At 44.0% G+C, this 26949-nt stretch overlaps 2 protein-coding genes across 7 annotated transcripts; one reads left to right on the forward strand and one right to left on the reverse strand.

Moving 5' to 3' along the window:
- Nucleotides 1-88: 88 nt before the first annotated feature.
- On the forward strand, nucleotides 89-2472 carry TTC32 (tetratricopeptide repeat domain 32). 4 transcript variants are annotated; one of them, XM_083831266.1, is made up of 3 exons: nucleotides 89-354; nucleotides 436-599; nucleotides 1564-2472. In XM_083831266.1, the coding sequence occupies exons 1-3, from the start codon at nucleotides 218-220 to the stop codon at nucleotides 1689-1691; spliced, it is 429 nt and encodes a 142-aa protein (XP_083687392.1). In that variant the 5' UTR covers nucleotides 89-217; the 3' UTR covers nucleotides 1692-2472. The 4 variants fall into 4 exon arrangements, with proteins under 4 accessions (XP_083687392.1, XP_083687393.1, XP_083687394.1 ...); XM_083831267.1 differs by having other exon boundaries at nucleotides 439-599; XM_083831268.1 differs by having other exon boundaries at nucleotides 89-345.
- On the reverse strand, nucleotides 2028-26949 carry LOC310897546 (uncharacterized protein). 3 transcript variants are annotated; one of them, XM_083831259.1, is made up of 22 exons: nucleotides 22693-26949; nucleotides 22539-22597; nucleotides 22314-22406; nucleotides 20575-20702; nucleotides 18993-19139; nucleotides 18025-18096; nucleotides 16698-17055; nucleotides 15595-15812; nucleotides 14410-14563; nucleotides 13261-13469; nucleotides 11898-12015; nucleotides 10885-11090; nucleotides 10143-10260; nucleotides 9896-10062; nucleotides 9670-9770; nucleotides 9466-9587; nucleotides 9317-9367; nucleotides 9037-9220; nucleotides 8831-8954; nucleotides 7737-7818; nucleotides 7430-7522; nucleotides 2028-6831 (listed from the first exon to the last, which is right to left on the reverse strand). In XM_083831259.1, the coding sequence occupies exons 1-21, from the start codon at nucleotides 22719-22721 to the stop codon at nucleotides 7449-7451; spliced, it is 2814 nt and encodes a 937-aa protein (XP_083687385.1). In that variant the 5' UTR covers nucleotides 22722-26949; the 3' UTR covers nucleotides 2028-6831; nucleotides 7430-7448. The 3 variants fall into 3 exon arrangements, with proteins under 3 accessions (XP_083687385.1, XP_083687384.1, XP_083687383.1); XM_083831258.1 differs by having other exon boundaries at nucleotides 16698-16794; nucleotides 16888-17055; nucleotides 22539-26949; XM_083831257.1 differs by having other exon boundaries at nucleotides 22539-26949.

Consider the following 26949-nt stretch of genomic DNA (forward strand, 5'->3'; position numbering starts at 1 on the left):
GGGGTTGTCTCTCCCTGGCCCTGAGGGCGTCCTTCACAGCTGACGCGGGCGCGGCTCCTTCCGCCGGCTGCCGGCCGGGCTCCTCCTCCCCTCAGCGCCGCGGGGCCGCCATCCCCGGCCCTCCCCTTCCCTCCCTCCGTCCCCCCTCAGCGCCGCTCGGCTCCCGGCCGGCCCCGGCAGCCCCGGAGGCGGCCTCGGGCCCCGCGGCCCCTCGGCCATGCAGCGGGAGGCGGCGGCGGCGCTGCTGGCGGCGGCGCACACGGAGCTGGCGGCGCAGCAGCTGGCGGCGGCCGAGGAGCTGTACGGCCGCTACATCGCCTGCTGCGCCCGGGCTGCCCCTCAGGGGCAATGGGGGTGGGTTTCTTTTTTTTGGGGGGGGGACACACGACACACGCCACACGCCTCACGGCTTCTCTGCCTCTCTCCCCCCCCGAGCAGCGCCAGCCGAGACCTCGCCACCGCCTTCAACAACCGCGGGCACATCAAGTACCTGCGGGTGGAGTTCGCCGCCGCCATGGAGGACTACGCGGCCGCCATCGAGAGCCAGCCCGGCTTCGAGGTGCCCTACTACAACAGGGGCCTGGTGCTCTACCGCCTGGGTACGGCATAACCCGGCCGGGCTGACCCGGGGCAGGGCAGGGCGACACGGCCCCGAGAGCGCGGCTCGGCCCTGGCACGGGCTGCGGGAGGGAACAGGGTGCGGACAGTGCTGGCTGGTGGCTGGCCAGGTTCTCCGAAGGCTGTTCAAAGTGCATCCCTCCGTTTTACAGGCAGCTCCTGGCACCGTCTGGGGACGGGTGTCACACCAGGAGGGGTGCAGAGGCACCTGCTTTCTCTCCAGTCATAGCAGGGAATGTTAGCTGGAAGTCTCCTCCGTATGCTCACACATAGTTTTTGCATCAGCTAAAGTTACACTATTCAGGGAACCATCAGAGAAAGATGCGGTTTTAGTTTAATTTTTTGGAAAACCTGCATTAGTGGTCATTAGCCAGTCAATTCCAAACATTTCTATTAAACCTAAAACATATCTTGAGTTGGTACAATCATAGCAAGTGCACCCTTCTCAATTTGCAGAGGGCTGTCAGTCAGCTGTCATTGGGGGGAATTGATGCCCCTCAATTTTAAATATGCTGTAAGAAAATTTACACCCCTGTCTTTTTTGTTGGAGCCTGGCCATTGCATGGTCAGGATCTAGAAACTTCAGGACCAGAGGGAACTCAGGGAGGATGGAGCCTGGCCTTGGCTGGGAAGCAGTGTGCCAGTGTTCCAGTATTAACACAGCCTGGCTATTAGCTGCCTGAGCGTGGGCCTTGTGGCTCTTTCTCTTGGAATAAACTGCCTAAATTAATCCTTAAGCCCATTTTAGGTTGAGAAATAGGCACTTGGGCTTTTGCTCTGAAGACCTTTGGCTCCTGCTTGGACCGCTGGAACATCCAAATGTAGTGCATCCATTAGGTACAGTTGATGCATTGTTAGCAAAAGCATTAAGAGCCCTTCTTCTGTTTTGTTTTATGAGTGAGTAGTTAACAGAAAGGTAATTCTTTTTTCTTTTCTTTGGGACAGGATGCTTTGATGAGGCCATAAAAGATTTCAGGAAAGTTTTAGAGTTAAACCCTCAGTTTGAAGATGCTGCACTAAGTCTAAAACAGGCTATTCTTGACAAAGAAGAAAAACAAAAGCGAGGTTATTGAAAATGCAGCTAATGGTGTGAAAATGTTTTACTGAACACTGATGTGATTTTTTGTCATTGATGGATGAAACAAGAACACTTACGTCTGTTATACCCTACTGAAGAAACCTCATTCTTGGGTAAATAAGTTAAAAATGTATTATAATTGCAAAATATAAATATATTTTTATATTGTCAGTGCTGAAGTTGCCTAATTTTAGATCCATGCGAGATACTTGTCAATTTGTAAAGAAGCTGTTCATAAAAAGCTGTTGGAAGGTCAGTAACAGCTAATGAAATCTGTAGTTCTCTCATTAAAGCTGTGTTTCTGTACTCTTTCACAGATTGATTTAAACGTTCTTTATGGAGAAAAATCAAATTAAAACATTTAAGTACTTAAGACTGGCATTTGTGAAAGACACTGTGATTTAATAATGATGATCTTAGTGTTTGTCCAGATTTAAATGTAAGTTTGATTTAAGCTAAAAGTGTGCAGTTGTTAATTACAAGGTGTTATCCTTGAAATGCGATGGTAAATTATTTTCTTTTCACTTCAGAGTGTTCCTGCATTAAGAAAAAAAAATCTTTACAAAGAGACCTTTTTAGGTGACAGCAGCTGTACCTTACATGAGGAATGCGGTGCAAGAATTCCATCCTTTTTAAATTCATTGACTCCTAGAGGTAGTTTAAGGAGTACCTAAACAGGTATGAACAGGACGTACCTGTTTTTTGTAATCCCATTGTAAAGGTATTGAACAGTCAGAAATTAATAACTGAATGAATAAAACAATTACGTATTTTTATCTCGATATCTGTAAAGACCTTATTGGTAAAGAATGCAGTTGAGCTGTTCACAACAGGAATTATGGCCTTCTCCTTTTTATTAAAAAGGCCGATGGCACAAAATACACAATGTGAAAGCTGTCTGATTCAACTGGCTATGAATATCCCGGAAGATTCATTTTTTGCATGGATGAAAGATGGTTGCTGAAATCTAAAAATGATTTATAAGGAACATGGAAATAAAAGTTTTAATAAAAGAAATAGTCTTGGATTGCCCCAGTTAGCATTAGGCTATATATATATATTTTTAACAAATGGTGCTGATGACAACTCTGCTGCTTATGGTGGCTTTCTCCACGTGTGATCCAGGAGCTTGCATAGTTGATGATGGAAACATTTGGAAAGTAGGTTCTGAGACATTTATGACCAGGTTTTACAAAGATGAATTTTGGATTTCTCCGGGTATACGAAGTACGTGCTCATCTTCCATTGTTATATCTCGATGCTCTGTCTCCAAAATAACATTTAAGGATTTGCATTTTTCACGCCACCTCAGTCTCAAAACCAAAACCATACCAGCTCTTGTTTGATGGTGAGAAGGTGAGCTTGAGGTTTAAGACTAAACCTGTTCTTGATATACCTGGCCATGAAAATGAACTTAAAACACAACATAGACAGTTGAATATGATCCTTGAAGTTTTTCTCTGAGAGAGGTCACGTGGTTCTGCACAGTACACTGAGGATACAGATAAAAATCAGAAAATTAACAGCAAATACATATTTTGGAAAACAAATCAAGGATGCTAGTAGTAGTATCCCTTATACTTCCTACCTTGTGTTTCTTTGTGAATGTTGCTCAATTACTTCTAATTTATCCACTATTGTCACAGAAATATTTCACTGAACTGGGAGCAATTATGTAGCAGATTCTCCACAGTTTTCCTCATTTGTCTGGTTAAAGGATGAACTGTTGTGGTACATTTTGGCATAACTTGGAATTCTTTCAAGGTGGTTTCAGCCACAAAGATTCTCACACACATTTTCCCCTTCACAGGCATGCACTTGGCTCGCTGTCTTTCCTTCACATTTAAGGTTAATCAGGGTTTTCATTCCAAAATTATTAAATAGTCCTGTGTGGTGGTCTGTTGCTCAGGACAGCTGAAGGGGTATCACAAAACATTATCAATACCAGAAAACTTGATGTGTTTAGTGACTCTCCTTGACCTGCGAAGTTTCTTGTTCATAATATTTTAAGAATTAAAAGTCTAATTGAGAGCTGTAAATTTTTTTTTTATATAATGTTCCATATGAAATTGAGAGAAAGCTTGTAAAAGAAGTGTGGGCTGTGTGCTTTGGATGCTTCACAATACAGAGGTACTGCGGCTTTACACCTTCACCAGGCTTTAGGGGCTGCCTGCTTGAAAATTGCAAACCTCTGTAGTGTCTGGGTCACTCCTGGCTGCCCACTCCATCACCCTTGCGAAGTGATCGTGAGTCACGGCTGTGGCACAGTACTGGTAGGTCCAGCGGGAAGCTGCTGCTTATTTATATTGACTGGCTCTTCATTCTGGCCAGAGATGTTTCAGACATGAATAATTCACAGCCTCTTGTGCAAGGTTTCCTACCTATAAACCTGCTCTCCCAAAGCATCATCTCTTTCCTTTACACAGCCTTCACTGGCAGCCCCTTCATTTAGTTTCTTCCTCATGGTTGAGATTAATTTAGCAACAAATAGCAAATCACTGGGTGAGAAGTTATCTCTAAGCTTAAAAAAATGACTTGGTTTCCTTGATGTGTTACAGACTGTTTTTTTCCTTCAGCACCTGGAACAGCCTCTAAGATCTTACTTGCTTGGAGAATGTGGGAAAGAATAGCATCATCATCCTGTGCTTTTTCCTAGCACCCTATTTTTCCTTCTCGTGCTACACTGGAGGAGTCACAAATCTTGCCTGTTTTGTAGTGGTGCAAGGCCTTTCCCTTGCTTCTGCAGACAAGTAGGAAAAGATGACCACAGCCCAGGCTAACAGGCCAAAAGCAGGGCACAAAACAGTCTGAGAAGCGTTTCAGATACGGTTAGCTTGTGAGGTGCAGCATGGAGAAAAGGAGAGTCATTATGAAAGGGAAGTGGTGGCACGTTGAGGGGAAGGGGCTAGGTTGTCAAGGGGCAAGAAATACATTTCGTTTTTCACGTGCTTTACCTCTGCGTGGACAGCAGAGGTAAGTCAGCATTAAAAAGCTGAAAATCTTGGCTGTTACAGTGAGGGCTGCAATTTTTTCCTATGAGAAAAACTAATCATTGCTTTCCAGGCTTGTGTTGTTGCTCCTGTGTGCGTGTTACTGCACATTTAACGTGTTTCGCACCTCCCTAATGCCTTTTCTCCACACTAGTTGAATAATGAAAGCTTGCTCAACCAGAATGGCGTGAAAAAATAGTTTTTGAGGGCTTAGCTCAGGAAATAGTTCAAGTCCATAGGCTTGAAAACCAGCAACTAGGAGTTAGATGCTGAAGGTCCATCTTCAGTGCCTGAGGAGAGGGAGTGAGCTCGGGATAACCTAGGCGTAAAACAATGCGCCGTGCAATAGCGTGACTAAATCCTAGTGTGGGAAAGATGCACTCTGACTGTAAAAGAGTTTGTACGCTAAGAAGAGCAACCAAGCTAGGAGGAGGCAGTCAAGCACATGGAATTTCTCTGGCCGATCTGCGAGAATGTGGGAGCCTGAAATGCTTGTGGAAATGGCAGTGCAGGTGTGCCTCACCTCCTCCCTTCGCCACCCAACCTGCCAGGAGGGAATTGTCTCCCCATCTGTCAGGTGGTGGGTGGGCGGGTAGGGAACCCTGCTGGACCCCTTCCTGGCTTCCCAGGGCGACAGGGAAAGATCTGGGATATTCCGCTTGCTGCAGAGGAGTTTTTGGGAAATCTCTGCAAGATGCAAAGTGAGTGAACTTCAGTGATGCAACAGCGACCGGATACGCATCTGTGTCAAATACGACAGTGTCCCGTGAGGACTGGGAAAAGGAGAGTTTGGATTTAGTCATCAGTATTTAGCCTTCATCCCAGTTTACAGGTTTCAAAACGCTTTTTAGGTTAACAGAAAGCAGTGGGTGTGTTACTGTTAGCACCAAAACCGGGGAAAGCGTTTCCTTGGAAAACAAGCGGGAGCGGTGCGCTTGCTGGGCTGTGCAGTGCTGGCTCCGGACAGCAGAGCGCACTGCTCATACAGCGGAGAGGAGGGCATCGGGCTGCTGTGTCGGGTCCTGGGAGCTCAGCACCGCCCGGCTCCTCTCAGCAACACTTAGTCCTTCAGTACATACAGCTTTAAGACTACATGTATTCAGCAATCACAGGCATGACTGCAGATTTTGGGAACTAATCAGTCTGTGCAATCTAAACTCAGGCTGCACGAGCTGTGCAAACCCACCGGACACAGCACACATGTGGGGCGTTAGCCTGAATTAGCATGGGTGCAATTGCCCCGTCTTCAATGCTGCTGGACACTGACAGACGCTGCAGTCACACCTTCAGTTGGCATAGGCACATCCCAAGAGTGATTTACAGGTGGTCATGTATCTGGTTTGCCCTTCACCTCTGGAAAGTAACCCCTCTAATTTTTATTCTCTTAAACAAGATGTTTTCTGTGAACACACACAAAAATATATATCAGGTGAATTGTTCATTTTACTGATGTTAGGGCATCTGTCTTCTCCCATTTTGTAGAGTTAGGCTTTTTCCAAACACGGGCAGGTGAGAAGAAAGCAGAGAACTAACAGGTTTCCAAGAAGCTCAGGTCAATGCAATGTTTTAATAAAAATTCTGCACCAATGGAGAAAAAATGTACGAGTATGACATTGTGTTGCATGTGGAAGAGGCCCTAAGTAGCAGATTGCTTGACATTTTGGAGCCAGTGTTAGTACACCAGATGGTTGCTGTTGCAGGCTAGCAAGGAGATGTTCTGCGCTTACATTGCTTTGTATGTATTTTTATTTGACTTTTCAGATTTGCACTTTACATTCATATGGGGGGATTGGCAGTCACTTTATGAAGTATTACAAGAAGCAGCCATAATCAGGATTGGAATAATTTTAGTGATCTGCAAGTCCGTATTTCAACAGCTGGAAGAAACAAGAAGTGTTATTTTGAAGCTTTGGGTTATTTTCTGGCAAGTTTTCTTGTGTAGCCACTTCAGAAAGGCAACAGGTTACAACATCGGCTAATCCTGTTGGCAGACCCTCGCACTTTCCAGTGTTGTAGAGCTGTCTTGAGTCCCACAGTCTGGACTTTTCACTTCAAGCAAGATAATCCTAGTGATCACTGTAAGAGGTAATTCCTATGTCTAGCTGCACATTTATAAAGCAGCCAGCACAGCAGAGCCTTCAGGTGCTGTTGGGGACACAGACGGTGAAGAGAGGAGTGAGGCTGGAGTACACAGCTGAATAGCTCTGGTCCTCGAAAGACGGATGAAGCTACAAGGATAAACCCTAACAGGCTGGGGGATTTGGACCCTTGGAAAGAATTTGGGATATGACAGCAATTTGTGTTTGTTTCTAAACTTTTGGATCCATTTTCTTTCAGCTGAATCGTGATGACTGCTGGGGGCAGTCCAGTTGAAAACCCGATGAAATAACACCTTCCAAGTTTCCAAGACTGCCTTCTATAGCCCAACTCCAGCTTGCACTGCTCCACTGCTGGCACCTTCTCCAGAGCCATACCACCTGTGTTTGACTTGGCAGGTAGCTCTCCTCCTTCCCTCTCCTAGCGGTCAAGCTTAGACCAGGAGACTGCAAACCCTGCCTGTTCCCTAGTTCTTGCCTCTGCCCCTAAATGCTTTTGAAAAGATAAGAGATCAAAATGGAGAAGATGGGAGATCAAAATGGAGACTGTCCCAGAACCTAAGGTCTCAAAGGACAGGCTATGTATCGGTTGTGCCACAAAGCATGGTGACCTGTCTAGGTGAATTCACGGTGCCTGGAGTTCTTACCAAACTCAGTTTATGTCCTTCATCTTAGGTCTGGATCGACAATCTGGACTGGTCCAGCAAGTACGTAACCCTGGAGGCTGGCTGAACGGTGATCTGGAAAGGACGAGAATGACACACGGTGTATCTGTAGTTTTTCAAGAACACGTAAAAGTTGCACTTTAAGTGTTAATGTATTAAAGTAAGAGCTAAAGGTAACGTTACCAGGTCTGCTTTCAAGGCATTTTAGATGCCAAAACCAGGGGTCCTAAATCTCTTAAAGACATCTGGCCAGTACTTTGCAGTGGCTCCTCTTCTCCTGAGCACTTACCGTTCCTCTCCTTGCTTGGGCTGCACTGTCCTCTGCAGGGGCTGCCAGGAGAGCAGACTGCCACCAAACAGTGCACATACACCTGAGAAGAAGGAGAGTACCACTTGGTCCATATCAAATCCCCCTTTGCAGAGCAAAGTTTTGTCTTTTGTTCCCTTTTGCAGAAGTTGCAGCTGATTAGACTCAGGCCTGGCTGAATGCTTGCATATGGCACATTCTAGCTGGACCTGCCTTGAATTTCGACTTTGGTGTCAAAGAAGCCCTCAGGCAGTTTGGTAATTGAGAGGCTGAGACAGGAGAAGCGAAAACCTCACAAGCTGCAGCGAGGCTGTGTATCAAAGCTAGACAGAAACTCAATCTCGTGCTAGATGCAGCTGCCCATTTAGGAAGTAGCACATGCCAGAATTGCATCATATTCATTTCTAGCAAGTTCACAAGTTGAACTGCTTATGAAAGGCCAAGTCAAAAAATCGTGGTTGCTTAAGCTGCCTGGGCAGGGGTACTGCCATGGCTTGTATCAGTACGTGTGCTAGAATTGACTCAACCGGGTGCACCAAGAGCAGAGCACCCTCAGGTAACTTTTATGGGTTTTCTTTGCTCTTCTCAGACCTGTTAAAGGAAGACAGAACCTCAAAAATGTAAGGCCGGACCCACATGCCTTTGTTTCCCTGCCCACTGGGCTGGTGTCTGAAGACATGGCTGAGTGGCTGGGCAGATGGGAGACAACAGAGCTGAACTTCATGAGGATGCTATGGTGCATAAGTTGACTTTTCTGTTCTAGACATTTTGAGTTGAAGTGCTATGAATATGCCCCTATAAAAAGTCAGAAACACCATATAAAATCATGTTTATATACCAAAATTTCATTTTGTTTCCTCCAGCCAGTCCGCTTTCAAGTCACTGAAATCGTATTACAGAGTAGATCTGAGAAGAGAACTAAATTAAAGCTGCACACCAGACAGGCTACTTGGGCTGGACGCTGGCTAGGTCTTAAGTCTGTGAGGTGTTTACATTGGCTGTTTTTTTTAAGTGAGTTTAAGAAGTATACAGGGTAGGGTCCATAAATGCTGGGTGAGCCTTTCAGTTAATCTTACCTGTCCCAGTTGACGTGCCAGGGTCCTCACTGCTAGCCTTTTAAAATGAGAAGGATGTCTCACTCTGGGGCTAGCAGCTACTAAGCAGAACTCCGCAACATACTCACTGCTGTTAATCTTACACCTATTTGAGAGAACAGAACAAAAGTTCTAGAAGAAATCAGTGTTTCTCTGATAAACATATAGGATGTTCAATAACTACTTGCCCATCCACGGTGATGTTCCATCTTGGGGCGCTGTTGAAGTCCAGAGACCCTGTCACCCAGCAGTTATCCAGGTATAACTCAGCGTTAGGGCTCTCATCTTTCAGCTCCACCTCGAGAAACACAGACTCCACGGGTCGCTTGAGTATTGCCTCGTTGGGCTCATAGAAATCCATGAAAGATTCATCTCGAGAAAACATCACGGCATTTTGTTGTTGGTTAAAATTTTATTTAAATCAAAGCATGTTTGGAAATTTTATGATTTTATTTGAAAGACACTTACTTTTGGACACTCTTGAAACTACATTCAGGGCTTTTCTTATCCTTCTGTATACTGCAGAAAAGGAAATGTCAGTGAGGTTCCTTAGTAGGAGGCAGCTTACAACTGAAAGAGTCACAGGAGTCTTGAAATGAAGGAAGAGAATTGCCTACCTGCAGTATTTGATCTTGGCACCATTGTACCGGAGCCAAAGGGACGCGATGTGGATGGCTCACTAACGAAGGCACCTAGCATCACTGTCTCTTTTGCTCGGTAGTAGCACGAGACTGTTAATCTATAATTGGAAAAAGGGTAATTTTTGTGTTCACCTTCCAGCACCAAAGTAAGCGTTGTCAGTGAGCAGTAGCTGATCCTACCTGTAGTCTGGATCTCTTGTGATTTTCGGCTGGCTCTGGCCTGGAAGAGTCTCTTTCTCATAAGAGATTTCATTTTCGTAAACAATGTGATCACCTTCAAACTGTGCATATGGGAAGCTCATTAAAAACTGAATCTTCTCAGGAGCTGGGGGCAGGGCAACAAAAGAGGAAATGCAGGAGAGACAGAGACTTCCAGCAGATGTATTTGCTCTGACCGTGGGCTTACCCTTACTGAAGTGCCACAGGTGGTGACGTGGAACATGAAGAAGGCATGTCCTTTGTTATACTCTTTAGGCTTGCATGAGCTATCCCTTAGTTTGGTTTTACTCATATCAATGGCAGGAACTGTCTTCATTTGGGCAGATATCATTATAGTACCATCTGGGTGGCATACTGAGGAAATCAGAGAGTTGGTTATAAACTCATGGGAAGACTTACGATCTTTTTGTTGATTGATCCTTTGTACAACTTACTTATAAATGCCGAGGAATTAAAATTGCAGCTAACGGAGAATATCTGCAAGGTCTCCATAGTTCTCACTTTCCTTAGGGCAACATCGAACCTTGCTTTAATTTTCTGAAAGGACACTTCCTGTGAAGGAGGGGTTGGAAGAGATCTCCTGTTAAGGCACATGATCAATATGTACAAAATTCTGCTCTTCAGCTTGTGCCACTTGAACACCAACAAGTCACGAGAGTTAAGTCAATGTAATGACTCAAACCTCATGCAGCACGGGAACAGGAGTTTTCTGGTACAAATTAATTGGTTACTGTCACAGAGAGATAAATTCTGGCTGATTATTGTAGAATGCTTCAGATATTTATTACCACATCAATTTTCCCTGCTGTAATTTAACATTTCTACAAAACGTTCCTTTAAAAGAGTTTCTTTCATAAAAGCTATATTGAAATACTGTTTCTGGCTCAGTTTGGGACATTTTGCCTCATCTTACTAAAAATACAGAGGAATTCGTTGTTGAAGACTTGGTGCGTATCTTTTAGAGACAACTCAGCACTGCAGATTACATAATATATGACATTACCAGAAGGGTCTGTGTCTGTTACGTCTTGTCCTTCTTGCACTGGCTTAGAGTCATTCCCTCTAGAGGTTTTCCAGCACACGTAATACTGCAGCACTACAAACTGACTGCAGGGCTGTGCCTTTATAAGCATAGTCCTATGTGCTTTAAAGAAGGCTGTTATGCAGTTCATGTACCTCATAGGTAACTCCCACAGCAAAGAGAGGTATTTGCAGGACCAGGTGGGTAGAGTTGCTAGCTGCAAGGTACCCATTTGTGAGCGCCGTGTGCCGGTTCAGAAGCTTGGCACCAAGATACAGGTTCCAGTACTGGTGCAGGCCAAAAACGGGAATGGCTAGGTACAGGTTTTCTTCATCGCAGTAGCCAGTTGCTTCTGGTATTTCTGTGGCAAGAAGGTGGGATGAGGAGTTAGCAATGAGTGAGAGTTTGGCTCAGGCATGGGTTTCCATCATGGGTAAATGTTGCACTGGCACCACAGCAGTGCCGCTATGCGTGTACTGGCACCGCCTGTGCTCAGTGGCCTGTCAGCTTGCTTCCAAGTTTGCTCCTTGTTTCTGTAATGCAAGCTGAACTACACATGTAATTTTTTTTTTTTTTTGTCAGCCTCCTTTGGGTTGAACCCAGAGCTACTTCCAAGATAAAAACAGGACAGTGAGCAGTCTCTGTCACCTTCGTGGCATCCAAAATCTACGAACTTTGAGGAAATACCAACTGGACCTCGTGCCAGTTTCAATAACCTGTTAAGTGCAGCTCTTAGCAGCTAATTTTCTCTTTATAGAAATGCTATCTTTGGAGTTCACAGTGATTTGAGTCAGTTGAGTTTTGCCCTGGACGCGGAGGCAGAATTGCATTTGAGGACAAACTGAAACTCGTAGCAATGTCTGAAAGTTTTGCCAGTAGATATATGTTCAAGTTATGAGGCATCTTGTTCACTGAGTTTGCTAGCCAACTTCTTTTACACACTAGTTTTTATTGCTCTCAGTATCTCGAGGGCAGACTGTCTTGCCAGTATGCAGAAGAGCTGCCATCAGAAAAGCAGCAAGTTGGCTATGTTACCAATAATGAACTATCGAAGGGTGGGGTTTTCCCAAAAGCTCTCATCCTCTGCCTAACTCCATTCTCACTGAATTCAATGAAAATCTGATCCATGCAGTTGATGCAAAACAGTTAATATCGGGGCAAAGCTTACCAATATCAGCAATCACGCATTCCACCTCTGCAGAATGGTAATAGAGCACCGTCTCCGGACCCACACTTAGGGTGTAGTTAACAAGGAGGGTATATTTTGTTTCATTTCTGTTCACATACTGAAAGAGAGAGAAAATGTAAGGCTGCAGTAGCAAAGGATTCCAGCACAGACAGGAATGTATATCCTGAGCAGCACTAAATAATTATTCCAGCACCCTCTGCTCCCTAGCAAATAACTCTGTCTCCAAAAACATCGCTTCAGTTGGCCTAAAACTACTCAGAAAGCTGGACTGGATTCAACAGCTCTTTTGGCAAAACATAAATGTGGAGAATGTAGTGCCTGTTCAGAAAATGGAGGCAGAAGTGAACACGGTGTTGTTTCCTCTGTAGTCCGCTGGTGAAAGAGCCCGAAGAGGGAGGTCTGGATCCATATCTTTATTCTTATTTGCTCAGAGTGTGGTCTGAACCCAGAAGAAGGAGTAATAAGTAAGACAGAAGGTATGAGATGCTACAAGACATCTCTCAGTATCCTTATTTACTTCAGTAAAAGTGCTCTCAAAGCAAAACTTGGTATGTAACCTGAAAGAAATACTTAGCTTTGCTGAATATTTTTGGCTTGCTTTGATCCTTAATGCAATTTAATTGTGGTTTGACTGCTGTCTGAAAATTATTTGTGCAAGTCCTGATCCTGTGTGTTCACAGTGTTGTTCCTTGTAACAGAAAATAGCATTGAAGCTCTGTGTGATTTAGTTGAAACAGAGGTTAGAGGACTTGCAGTTAAGTGCCCTCCTGCTAAAATGAGAGGCTGAATTTCCTCCGCGAGTTTATACTTTTTACAAATATTTAGATTGAAAAGGGTCTGAAGCTTAGCAAAATATGTTCAGAATAACCTGAGTCGGCCTGTACCTGCTTGTGAGGTGCCTGGCCCGTGCCAGTGGTCAAATGGCTCTGCATAAACAGTAGGTTCAGGAATTACTGGATGATGGTAACTGCTGTTTGCAGGATTGAAGTAACTGATTTATTTTTACAAGGCTCTTCTGTTTCAAGGGACAACATTTAACAGAGATTTGACAAACCTCTTCCTGCTGGGCGTTGCTCTTGAAAATTAGCCATGCTGACAGAGACTAAAGGAAGTCATACTTCATACTATCTTATAACACTGGATGCTGCAATTCTCCTAGAGGCCTAGCTGAGAGCAAGGTGGGGACATACAAACCTCTAATCTTAATTAAGATGAGTTCAGACTAATTGACACCTTTATGATTGAGGAACAGTTGTTGGTTAATAAAAGCCAGGCACATGTTCTGAAAAGGGACTACTCTACCTCCTCCACTCAGCTGCTCAAGTGGCCTGCTGTATCTTACCTCCTTTAGAACATATGGATCATCAAAAGAGACTTCCAGGATAAATCCTTTCGTTCCATTCGAAAAAGAAGTTTCATAAATCTTATACCCACGGTGCTGTGCTTCTCTGAGGGTAAATGGCACATTTCCTATTGTGATTGACACCAGGGAGACATCAGGAAGAAAGTGTCCAAATGCAATATTAAATATCCTTTCCTCTGGCAGAGTATCTGTAGGGAGAGAACATCAAATTACTGCTGATGTGGATCAAGTAACTAAGGCAGTTGGGGTGGCCTCCCATTCATGTTCCAGGAAACTTCGCCAACAGCCATCTCTTTAATGGCTCTGATTAATGACTGTTTGTGTTCTAGTCAGATCTGAAATACTCTGAGTACATGAGAATTGCTTCAAGCTGCAGGAGATTAACAACAAATACATACAACTTCAGAGAAAGTGGGTTCAGTAACTTTCTAGAGGTACACTATGATGTGCAGTGATTTTAATGAAATCTAGAATCTAGTTCAGCCACATAAAATGTGAGAAAACTATGATAACATATGCTAAGAGGATCCATTTTTTTTCTTCTGTATCATTTATCCAGATAGCTCCAAAGATGACTAGTATCTTAATGCATTGGAAAACATCATTAAAAGAAAACAAACAAAAAATATTACTGCACAACTGTTTGGCACAGTGATTTCAGTATGCTCCCAGATAACAAATGCAAGTTGGTCAGAGGTTGGACTCGGTGATCTTGGAGGCCTCTTCCAACCTAGATGATTCTGTGATTCTGTGGTTTGGGGAGAAAATGCCATCGATTGACACTGTCCTTAGACAGTGTGATAACTGCATAATGCAGCATCTTTATTCTAGGTCTCAGTGCTCACTGGAAAAATATGGTGGCTAGAGTGACAGAAATGTTCCTGTTCTTATCAGCAACTCATAATTTTAATTTTATCTCGTAAAGACAGGTAATAAATAGCACATCCATTCATGCTAAACATTTGTTTTGTTTTATAATACCTTGAAACTTGACTTTGGCTAGAAAATTGGAAGTGAGAGTTGAGAACATTTTGGTGAATGAAGGTGTATGGCAGAGGTAAAAATGGACCAGGGTATATTGCAGCACAAGGAAGAGACTGGGAAAAGTCAATGAGAAGAATGACTTACTGTTGATAACAGTTGGTATTTGTGGCATGAAAGGGGTAGTGATGGATTTGACGACAGTATACTTAGTGGTTTGCCAGTCTGCATCTGTCCATGTGTGCTCCAAGAACAAATCAATACTGTAAATGATTCCATATACACCACAAGATACAGAGCTCTAGGAGGTAAAATTTGTGTTAAGCTTTAAAACTCAGTGTCTCGATGGAGGAACAAGTGAATAAGGTTAAAATTCGTACACTAGAAAGAGCAAATGGTATTTTAGGACAATTTGGGATGGATTTTGCTAGGTGGGGAGCTTGTTTGTTTCTCTGCCTGATCCATTTGTCTGGTCCATGTAAAATCTCAGATACTGCTGAGATTTTCAGTAAGGAGGTGTTGGGTTTGGGAGGTCCTCAGTAAGTTTAGTAAGTAACCGTATTTGCATGTGTTTTTTTGCAGTCGCTGGGCTACCAGTCACGTCTCTCATTCTGTCTCAGTTCACCTGGAAAGTTTGTCAGTGCTTCCAGCCGTTCTTCAGACTGTGTGTGTCTGGTGTTACTGCACACACGGTGATGTAAGTGCCCACTGGTGTACCAAAAAGTGAACTTCTGAAGGGGACAAGTCAAAGTCACATCAGTGTCACTTTCGTAACTGTAACTGGTAAAGAACCTTCCATGAATCCTGACAGCTCCCTTCTACTTGAACATTTCCTTGGACATTGTCCCTGTGCTTGTAAAATATAGATTGACATAGATTATACTGTGTCGAAAGCAGGTGGCTGTGCCCAAACTATATTCTGGAAGTAAACCCTGTCCCTTACTAACTCATACTGTCTGCATGGAAATTGTCTGGGAAGTTGCTCATTGACCCAGGCCAGATGTATGCCAGGACCTGTTTCATAATGTAAGAGCATGCATGATTGATCAGCGGTGCCCAGGAATCCCTTCCCTCCTAACTTATTAATGTAGTTAGTATAGATTATCAAGAAACAAAACAAAACAGTCTCTTGCATCTAGCATGTTTTGTAATCAAAGATACTTAATTTCTGCATAAGTGCTTTTGAGATACAGAGAAGGGAGCATTTAGGTCTTCTGATATTTCTCGTATTTAAGAATTTTAAACATTAATCACTATTTTGAACATTGTTTGGAGACACATTCCATGCTGCATCCCTTAAAATATGTTAGTCAGAAACAGGTTCATACTAACCTTTAGTTTGCCTCCTTCTGCTCCAATAGGGATAGTTATTCCAATGTGTGTCTTGTTGTGCTCCAGTAAGTAGTTGTTCTCCTCTGGGTTTACTATGACTTGGCCATCGACTCCCATTACAATGTTTTTTGACAAAAAGGTGGATTCTTGAAGCACTAATGTTGGGATAACACTCGGCACAGTCCATGTTAGCGTAGTATCAGTGAAACTGGTACCATCTGTTGAGTTAGACAGACAGTCCCAGAAGGCCACCGGGCAGTTGGAGTTCCCCATGAATTCACTCTGCAATGGTTCTTTCCCTGACTCCTTTCCACCACGGTACCTCTACAGCTTTCACTAATGAAACACCGTGTAGGGTATTAACCAACTAACGGCTGTTCTCTCACAGGAACCCTGACACTCAAAGTAGGCTTGAATCACCAGTTTCACACGAGTAATTAATATATTCAGAAGTACTGACAGCTGTGCTCCCCCTTACCTATTGTATTGTCTTTCTGGTCCTAGGAATTTTGCCTTGTTGGCAAAGGAATGAGACATGGAGCCACTTATTTGGAATTTTTTCCTTGAAATATCGGTTTCAAGATTGTGACAGCTTATGACCTCCTCCTTCCTCATCAATTGATCAAATTAATTGATGAAATTAATTGTTCAAATTGATCTGAGATTTTTTTTTTTTTTCTGCAAAAAGCCAGGCTAGCTCCACATCTCCACAGAAGAGGACTAGGTGAATCCCAAGGATACAGAGCTGCACCCCTGGATTGAGTTATGTGACAGTAGAGAGCCAAGGCGGTGGGGTTAGACCAGGGGAAGCTCCCTGGCCCTTCTGCAGCAGTGTTACCTGTCTCCAGTTCCCTGCATGTAACTTGGGGGTTTGAGAAAGCACAGAAAGGCACGACTGCACCATGAACACAAGTAATGTAGTGTCACAGCAAGGAACATGTTTGTCTGGCACTAAAGACATGGGCTGTTAGCTCGTGCTGCTTGGAGAGCAGCTTGTAAAACTCTTACAGAGTAGGTCACAGGGAAATGGGGAGACTGTGTTTCCTACTAGCTCCTAGTAGGAATAGGTAGTTATTTTTGATGAACAAGGAAGAAGTCCTTACCAAGAGGACAGGAGACAGTCGTGTCAATCAGCATAAGCAGCCACCGCTGCCTGTACATGGAAGTGGAAGTGACCAAGTTCATATTTACACCACTGACCTTTTGGGATGCAGAAAAAAAAAGGAGAACTGATGTTCTAGGGAGGTAGTGGAAGCAGCACAGTTTTGTGTCCAATTGAGAACAACAACTTACCATGCTGATGTCAGACTCATTGCTGTGGTAGGGCGCACGGAGGTACACGCGGTACAGCGTGTTATTGAAGCTGTAGCCCAGTTTTGCTGCATCGCTTACCATTATTCTCTTTCTCCCTGATGGAGAAACAAACATCAGTTGCCATAGCTGGTATGCAACATTTTGAGTCTGCAAGAGAGAGATGAGCTGCATCAGACCAAAGACTACCAAAAACCCTGAAAAAGCTGTGATGTTGTAACATCTGTTTTCCTACTAGGATCTATAGTAGGTGGAGTCGCACTGGACACTAATAGTCCACCCAGGCAAGAAACACCATTAATATATAAAAAAACCTAAGGAATCCTATAGCTTTTTAAAGCTTTTTTAGAGATAGCCTTATAATTGCCCTGGAAGAAACTTAGATTGGTGGTCTTGATCAAATCCCCTTGGACAAAACACCTATACAGTTAATAAAATGATTGTGTCTGTCAATATCTGGAACAGTCCAGTGGCCAAATGACAGACCACCTTTTATGATATGGAGCCATACTGTGTCAAAGATAAGATGAGAGAAATGTCTGTACAGGTCTAGAACAGTCTTCTTCTCAAATGATAACTATATGACTGGATAACCAAAAGGAAAAATGGGCATAAGAAGAAACATAACATGAGACTAAACATGGGAAAGACATGAGAAAAATAGGACAAGCATATGCATTTTCCCTAAGCATATGTATTTCCCCTCTAGCCTCAAATAATGTTCAGCTCAGAGACTCCTAAGTGATCTGTAGCTTCTTTGTATTTTGCATGGATTTCTCTTCTGTGAACTTTTCCAGACTAACCTTGGGACCATGCAAGATTTTAGCAGCCACATTTTTGACAAGACATTTGACAGATTCACTACCCATTGTGAGAAGAACCACCTACCTTTGCTGGTTTTGTACTCAGCTTCCACCAACATAAGAAGCATATGGCTCTACTCTCCCACCTAAATGTCTTTCTGCAGTCTAGAGCTCTAAGAAAACTGGAGAGGTTTTTCAGTACTCGATGACAACTTTTCTGTATCCCTTTTATGACAGAGATGGAGCTATTCCCCAAGAATGACTCATGAGGTTAGCAAGAAGGCTGGGAGCTGCTAGGAAAGACTCTCCTTCATACCTCTGGAAGGGCTGACATCCATGCGACGGTGTAGTCATTTGAAACTGCAGGGACATCAGTCTTCACGGACACCTGGAAACACAGATGAGATTGTTTGGGAACAGAGAAATCTTCAGCTTTATTACAGGCACGGGGAGCAGAGAGATGTCTTTCCTTTCTTCTCCAGCGTCTGTTGGGATTTAGCAAGTTGCATTCACTGGAAGTAATTAAAGTGTTTCCAAACAGGTTCTTCACTGCGGTGAGTTCTGTGACCTTACACTGGAGGTTAAAGCCATGGCATCTGTAGCAGTGCATGTACAGAAGAGGGAATGTCTTTGTGTTTGATGGGGTAAATCAAAGGTCCTGTTTCATATCTGGGAAGCTGTAGACTAGATCATGCTCTGGAGACTTTCAGGGGCATTCAGGTATCTCTACAGAAGGTATAGGGAAGCAGGATATCTGCTTTAACAGAACTGGTTCCCTCTTCCCATGCAGGTTAGATACCCTAAAATGTAGGATCTCCATATCTACTGGCAGCAGGTTGAGCATGCAACTAGTACCACCCAGTGGGAGGCAGGTTCTATCTCACTCCTCTGAGTTGTCTGATGCTGCAGGGTTGCAGCTCTGCCAGCTCCAGGTTTTATTATTTCAAATAGAAGGATAACACTCTTGTGAGTGCTGCAGAACTTCATAACATAGAGGTATTCTCCTGAGCTAAACAGGTTGGCTGCTGGTCTGCCTGTCTGCTGATTTGCTTGCAGTGGCTTGACTTACAGCATCTGTACACTTAACTGAATTTCACTGCTTGCAAAATACCCGTGACAGGTATGTATACTATTAACAAACATCTACAGTTGCACCCTGTGCTGAATAGCTGCATGCACACATAGTACACGGTGTAAAAACAGCTTCTGATGGGAGTTTGTGAAGGTTGCTGTGCTTGGCAGGGAGCTTAGATGGAGCTTAGCCTTCAGTGGGAAAACTTTTACCTCCATGTAGTTTTCTTCACACACAATTTCTCTTGGAGCCCAGGAGGAGTAAGAGCAGTACATAGGGTAGGTGTAGGTCACAGCTGCCCTCATGCTTGCAAATGAGGAGACCTTGATGTTCACAGTCAGTGAAAACAGCTCATCTGCCTGGGAAGGAAAATAGGAGATTCAGCAGATCCTTTGGAAGGTCCAGCTCATACACAGCCAGGAGCAGCTGCACAGGACCATCCAGCCCAGTGTCCTGTTTCCAAGAGGATTTGGAGGAGGATAAAGTGGTTGGAGGAGCACTGAGGGCATGTTTACAAGGATGAGAACAAAGTTGTTGTGAAAGTTCCTCCAAAATATGAGCCTGTCTTAAGTGGTTTGTGCACAAGGGCTTTCTGAGCCAGAGACATTGTCTCAGTACTTAGAGCCTTTGTCTCAGGTCAAATCTGTGCAATGTTCTTGCCACGGTATTAAGGTGCAGATAACCAGGGGAAGATACCATTATCTGACCTTCCTCACTATGTGTTACATGTTTTTCCCGTTCATGACTGCTGTGTGCCTCTTCATGGAGGCATAGGACCAGAGTCTTTGGTTTGATGTAGGTAGTTCAGATCTGTCTTACAAATGCTGTTTAGTGTCCATCTTGACTGGTTCCATTAAGAGCTCCTCTTGGTCCTTCAGCTCTACAGGAGCCAAATGTGAAGCCATGGACTGTGCTCCTATCTGACATAGAAGTGTTTTTATTTACAGAAAAGCAAAGGCAAAACTTTTCCAGAGAAATGTCTGGTCTGGTCATTGCACAACACTGTGTACTCCCCCAGGTTCATGTCAGCATAAGATTTGCCCATACAGCTTCACCTTTTTTTTTTTTCTTTTTTTTTTTCTGTGGGGCTTCCAGGATCAACCAGACTAAACATGGACAACAGATGATGGTTCTGCCCTGATATGTTCTGTTTCTAGGTTCATTTCATCTCAACTAACATTTAGAAATTAGAAATCCAGGCTAAACTTTTACACGTATTTTAGGAAGGAGTGAATCACCTTCCGGTAGATGCCTGTTTCTCTCCATTGACTATTGTGGAAGCATAAACAACCAGTTTAGACTAGACATTATCTTTCAGATGGCTAAAGTTACATGAGGCAAATTTGGGTCTAATAGATGTGTGTGATCTACGTTCCTAGGCATGTGTTAACAGGAACATTACCACACAAATTAAGCCAGGAAAAGATCTGCCAGAATCACACTGCAAATGTTGCTTTTTCAAGCAGATGCCTACTTCTTTCCAGAGAGGCTTTCAAGAAACTCTCTGGCAAAGCAGCAGCAATAAGGATATGCTTGAGAGCTGGCAGCTAGTCAGCAGCATTAGGCTAAGTGTCATTTCATGGAGAGAGGAAATCCCATGTCAGTCACACTGAACAAACCACATACCGAAGAGCCATTGCCTATTTGTTTCTACACACCATCGACGCTAACTCAAGTTCACTGTTTCTTGGGTTCTCAAAGCATGCCATTGGACTGCCATCTAATATCTCAGTCTGGCCTTGTTGGAGGAGCTGTACCATCCGATGTGGATTTGGGGCCATTTCTAGGTCTTACCTCATTGACCACGTGGCAGCCAAGCACTGACGCACGGAAGACGGGGTTGCCCCACACATCTTCTGACAGGACATAGCCACAGCGAGATGCCAGTTTCTCATCCAGCAGAACGGGGCCGGCATAAGGATCTGCAGAAACAGGGCATTGAGGAACGGTGTGTGGGATGGACAGCTTGGGGCAAGTCGGTGTGCAGAGCAGTACTGAGGCCTCCTCACCTTGCTCTCATCAGAAAAGAGGTCCAGCTGGGTTGGGTGTTCTCCAACAACACGTGTTGTTAAGGAGCTGGCGAACCTGTGCTGGTATGTGTTAGAGTGCATGTGATAGTCTGGCATGTCTCAAGCTCACCCACATCACGTTCACTTTAATGCCCATTTCACTGTGTCCAGGAGCTTGTGCCACAGCCACCTCGAAGTACTGTTACAGAGAGTTCCTCCGAGGCATCACATGTGTCTCCTCCCCTGATCTTACTCTCTAAAAAAAGAATTATGGGCCATCCATTTCTAAAAATCCTCAAGTTGTGGTAATCTGCTGCTCACTCTGATCAAAGGATTAATTTTGGACGGGCAATTCCACAAATTGGTCAGGTTTGCTCATCTTGGCAGGGTGCTATGTGCTGTTAGGCCTATGGGGGAGCCAAGTAACAGGCACATTGGGAGATGGCTGTGCTCAGCTCTTGGTGCTGGTAGAATTAATAACATCATATTCTGTTAATTATCTGCTCTTCTGATTAAGGAGCTATTTTGGTCTTGGGTTAGACACAAGAATCTGTACAAACAGATAGGGTTTAACTAGCTGCCTTTGTAATTTCAAGATTTATCTGTCATCTTTATATGTCGAACAGTACTAATAACTGCTGTTTCAGTAGATGTATTCTTGCAGCCAGGATAGACTAAGCAGATAAGTGAGAGGAATTTTGGAAGAAGAGAGAATAGCTTTTATGAGACCAACTGATAGAGCTGGAAGAAACAAACAACCTTTTTGTGCCTGAAGGCTTGTCTGCTTTTTCCAGCAATATCAGTTGCTCTCATAAAAGCTATCACTTCTCTCCACACCCTTGCTGTACTTGACTTTTCAGTTCTGCCTCCAAATCAATTAAAAAAAAAAATGAAACCCAGAAAAAAGTGGACTGATCTCAACAGAAAGAAATCTGTTTTGGGGTCAAATCACATACTTTGTTCAATTTGATGTGAACATTTGCTGTTTTTCATTTTGGTTAAATAGGTTTTTGTTTTTCTCAGCAAAATGGAGACCCTTTGTTCAATCTGATATAGGGCATTTTGCTACTATCGTGATGTTAAATAAAAAAAGAAAAAATAAAAAGTCCTTTAATTGCTGAAGCAACTTGTTCAGCACTCATTGAGAGTGTATTCTATGGGTATTAACCAGCCTCCAGAGTGTTGTTTTTGGTACAATGAAAGCCAAATGTCAGCCCTTCCTTACAAGACCATCCTTTCTCCTCTCCCCTGGCACATTAGACATAAGAAGCAAAGGGGACTGTGGCTGTAGACACAAGCTTTGCTCATCGGTAGGGATACTGGCCAAACTGAGCTGCAAGAGTCTGGATGTAGGCAGCAAAGATGTTCTGCTGGTTCTTTGGGGTAAGTGACCAATTATCATGTAGATAACAGCATCCAGATCACACACACCGTGGTCATGTAGGTGATTCCCCAACCTTCATGGTGGTCATGTAGGTGATTCCCCAACCTTCATGGTGCTCGGGGCAGACACTTGTGACTCACCATTGATTTCCAGCTGGAAGAACTTTCCCTGGAGCAAGAGTTTATTCAGTTTCATCCAAAAAATCCTGGAGTGGCAACTGCTCTGTACAAAACCTGGCGAGAGCACATACAGAGCACATAAGCCAGTGGGACTGTAGGGCAGCGAAGAGGCACGTCTCATTACAAGCAAAATAACAAGTTCTCATCCTTGCCTCTCCCAGTATACTTTTATCACGTTTCACCAACCTGGGGGAGCCATCTGCCTTCCTTGTCCCAGCCAGAACAGCAAGAAAAGAATCCAGATCCTGCAGCATAAACACACGTATGGATGATGGGGTGAACAAAGAAGAAAAAAGATCAGGATGGAAAATGAAAGAAGCAGCAACCGAGGTCTCGTTACCTGCATAGCGAGTAAGCCACAGACTCCATCTGTCCCCAGGGACCTGTGCATGGGCAGTGAAGTCCTCCCGACTTTGAAGTAAAGCTCACCCAGCTGTGGAACTCAGTCAGACTCAGGAGGAAATGTACAGCTGACCTTTCACAATGGAGAATTTGCTCTTTCTTCTCCAGGCCCCACGTGTGGATCAGGAGAGGCCAGTGGCTTTGGTCGCATGGGAAGCCTGGGCTGAGTCCTGCAGTGCCCTCCAACGTTATCTGAGCTCTCGGCAGTGGGAGGCAGCGTCCCTCTCGCTCAGCCCCTGGGAGGGCAGAACACCCTCCTGCCAGGTATTTGCAAGGTCAGAAGCAGCTGCTGAGCCTGATTTTACTGAGTGCAGCAGGGGTGCTCCGAACTTTCCATCAGCCCCTGGGAAGCAATCTCATTCCCTGTAAGCCAGTGGGGTAGCTTTGGCTTCAGGTCTCAAGTGCACATGAAACATTTCCCTGGAGGTATTTTAATTGGGTCTATACAGGAAACACATTTTTGTTTCTGTAACATGTCCCAATGACCCAGCCATGCCAGAGATAACAGCAGTTCTTTGGCAGCTACACATTTCACTTTTATGGATCCAGTTAGCTCGCCCTTTGATTTGTTTGATTATTGGAGGGTGTTTTGGTGAAAGCATCTTGTTTTTAGAAGTGCTCCAATATCACTGGATCGGTCAGACCATGTGCAGGTCTGTACATGGCCCAACGTGCTGCCTGGGAAGAGGAAGCCATTGCAGCTGGTGGGAGCTGCGGCCTGTGACTGGCAGTGCCCCAGGGGAACAGAAAGGCTGAGAGGCCTGGTGAGCCACAAGCACACCTTGTGTGGCACTGACGAGGTAAGGTGGAGTGAGAGGTACAGGACATTCAGGATGACATTTCATCCACTGGAACCCAGAGTTCAATCTCTTTGGTCCCCATTTTGGGGTGTTACCCAACCACTGACGTGTGAGCAGAGCCAGGCAGTAGAAACAAGATTGACCCCCCACACTGCTTTGGGGTCAACAAAAGCCAGTGAGCACGTCCACTCACAGACATAGTGCAGTCTGTCTCATTTTCTCCTCGGTCCCCCTTGCTCAGAAGATCTCTGCAGCAATGGCAGAACCCATAAAACCATCCTGCAATAGGCACGCTCACTTTATACAGCAGGGACCGACGGCACACTTATATAAGTGCTCTGGAGCACAGCCCCGGGGCTTGAGAAATCTCCCAATTCTTGTCTGTTGGTCACAAGACCCTTTCCCATTCGGCAGGAGCTGAGGTCCAACTTCTGCAACAAACTTCTTATGAGCCCACACAGAACTCGCCGCATGATCCTCGCCTGCGGTAACTCTGTGTCCCCGGACTCGGAGTGACTCTTCATTGAATCCAGCTGTGGCTGGAATTCGGCTGGAAATGGCGGTGCTCAGATACCACAGTGATGAGTGTGGTGTAACAATGAGATTTTGATTTTTGAGTGAAAACTTCAGTGTATTTGGACAGCAAGCCGTTCCAATTCTGATAAGCCACTTCCAAGAGCCATGTAGCATCTCTCCGAGATACTGGGAGTCAAGGTCTGAGGGAGCCATGTTTGAAACAGCGTGATTGCAATTTATTAATGAACAGCCAGCCGTCAGGACAGGTACACAACAGCAACTAGCATGCACTCCTTGTACAAGCAGTGGGGAGATGAATTTCCATGTACAACCTTGTACAACTCAGACCACCATGATTACTTTGTTTCTGGCATTACTCATGGCTCTAAATATGGCAGACACGACTTTGGATGTGATATAGCAGTTGCGGTCAGTGTGTGATAGCCAGCTGTTGGCCTCGTTGTCAACCAAGCAAAGCAAAGCAAGTCCAGGTCAAATGGTCTTGGCTTGCAAAGATCACTTAACTGCTGCGGAAAGCATTGTTAGCATTGGGTGGCTGGAGGCATCGGCTGCTTGTGGTTCCTATAGTCCCTCTGGTACTTGTTATAAAGGTAGGGAGAATAAACTTGTGCATTTCAGGTGGTTGTATTTTGTCTGCTCAGTTTTCCTTGCTGTTCTGGCTGAATAAGAGCACCCATCATAATGTTCTTGTAGGGTAATAAACAGCTGCTGTGTTTTGACGTTGAGGTGATGGCATTCTGTGGTGGATAAGATGATTCATGGCTTGGGTTTTTTTGAGCTGAAAGGTACTGTATGAACGTAATATTTTCTTTTTTTTCTCTCCATTTTTTTTTTTTTTTTGCATGGGTTTGGAACTGGGTTTTGCATTATATGATGTGACTGAAAGTTTAAAAACGGCCACTTGGAGCAGCATACGTATAGCACCTCTCCCAGCAAGGCTTGCTTTTGGTGGTGGAAAAAGGCTCCAAACCTTTGAGTCACAGTGTTTGTCTTTCTGTTGTTCTGTGGCACGGAAATCCCTGGGTTACTTAAATGCTACAGAAAGAGACTTTTTCATTTTTCACTTTTTCATTTATGAAAGTCAATTATAGCTTTATTTCCAACTGGTTAAAATGGAAGTTTTTGTTTTGTTTTGTTTTGTTTTGTTTTTTTTCCACTAGATCCCATATGATGATTTTAAGTAAGCCTTATAGTTTGATATTCGAGAGAAGAATGGAATAAAATGGGACCCATTGTAGGACAAAAAGAAATCAATGAACAATAAATGGGAAAAGAAAGGGGTGAAGTCTGGCTTTAATGTACCAAAAGCAGAATATTTTTTTTAGAGATGGGAGAAGCCAAGATAAGAGATCCTGCTCTCCTTGCAGCTGCAGGACTGGTAAATCTGAAATAAAGACAGAAATATTGCTATTTCAGTTTTTCTAAACCTAGAAATAGCTGCCCAAAAGGGTGACCTAAGACTTGATAAACAAATAAAGACACAAGGAAAATCTTCAAGAAGGAGGCGCTAGATCTTTTTATTGATTGGAAGATCTGCGCCGTGTAGTAAGCTGAGAATTAGGTATCCAGGCTGCAGGTTCAGTGGATGAGAAATGGGAATGATGCTAAGCTTTATTGCCGAGACGTGTTTTCTTAGGATGTGCCTCTGTGAGACACAGAGAGGTGCCAGCGACCTTCACCTGCAGGGGAGGATTCCTCTTCTGGAAGGGGCTCGACCACCTGAGCAGGGACGTGTGCCCAAGCTCTGCCCTGCATGCTCTTTGCATACACCAGGAGCTTGTAAGTGCAGTCAAAGGACTGTTAAGTCCCAGGGGAAAAAGAGCATATAAGCATAGTTCTGGTTTAACTTCATATGGTACCTCAAGGTAACCTTATTGATGCAACTAAAAGACTCCATCTCTATTCATATGCATGCATAATGCTTCATATGCATGCATAAGGCTGAGGCCTTACTGTTGTGTGCAGATGTTGCAGACAGAAAAATACCCTGTAAGGAACAATTACAGAATAATCGGCTGAAAGAGGTAATTTCTTCCTATCCCCATGAGCTAGTAGTTGGCTTATACCCTGGACTGTGAGGGTTTACATTCCTCGTTTGTTATTATAAAACTATTACTATTATTATTGTCTGTATAATGTGTGTTTAGAAAGTGCCCTTGTGTTTTTGTCATTTTTAACCTTTAAAACATGCCACACTTAAGTTTGTATGCACTCCAAAAAACAACGCTTGCTATCATTGCATGCCACTAAATTGTTTAAGTGGTGGAAAAAGCACAAACAAGCAGACCTGTATAATGGTGGGCTTTCAATTTTATTATCATTTATTTAACGTGCTATTGGTGTTAATTTCTGTGTGCCTGTAATGTTTGTGTTCACTGTAACTGAACAATAGAACTTTGTTTTTGTTCTTTGTGTAAATTAAAAACATCTGTTCTCTTTATACGAAAAGTTGTTTTTTAAAAGAAGCTGGTCTGATCTAACTAAATACCAATGCTGTGTCCACAATGAGTTACTATTAATATTTGGGAAAGGCAACCATCCAAAGCAAGTGTAATGTCAAATCACTGGCGGGAGTGCATATTTATTGCTAGAAGTGACAGATAAAAATGCAGAGGTTACAAAAACAAAATTCTTGTGGATGACTAATGATGCGTATATATGCCCCCAATGCCCCATCACCACATTTGCAATTGGCAGGGTGTTCTCCACAGCCTCCCGCTCCCCAGGATTAATCGACAGGAGACTAGTAGCTTGGCACCCTCCAAGGAGGATCGACGCTGCTCCCACCTTCCCTCCAGCAGGCCCTGAATGGAGTGACCTTCAAGGCGTGCAGGAATCTGATCCATCTAACTCATTCC

The sequence above is a fragment of the Anser anser genome (genome assembly GCF_964211835.1).
Source record: "Anser anser genome assembly, chromosome: 3".
Lineage (NCBI taxonomy): Eukaryota > Metazoa > Chordata > Aves > Anseriformes > Anatidae > Anser > Anser anser.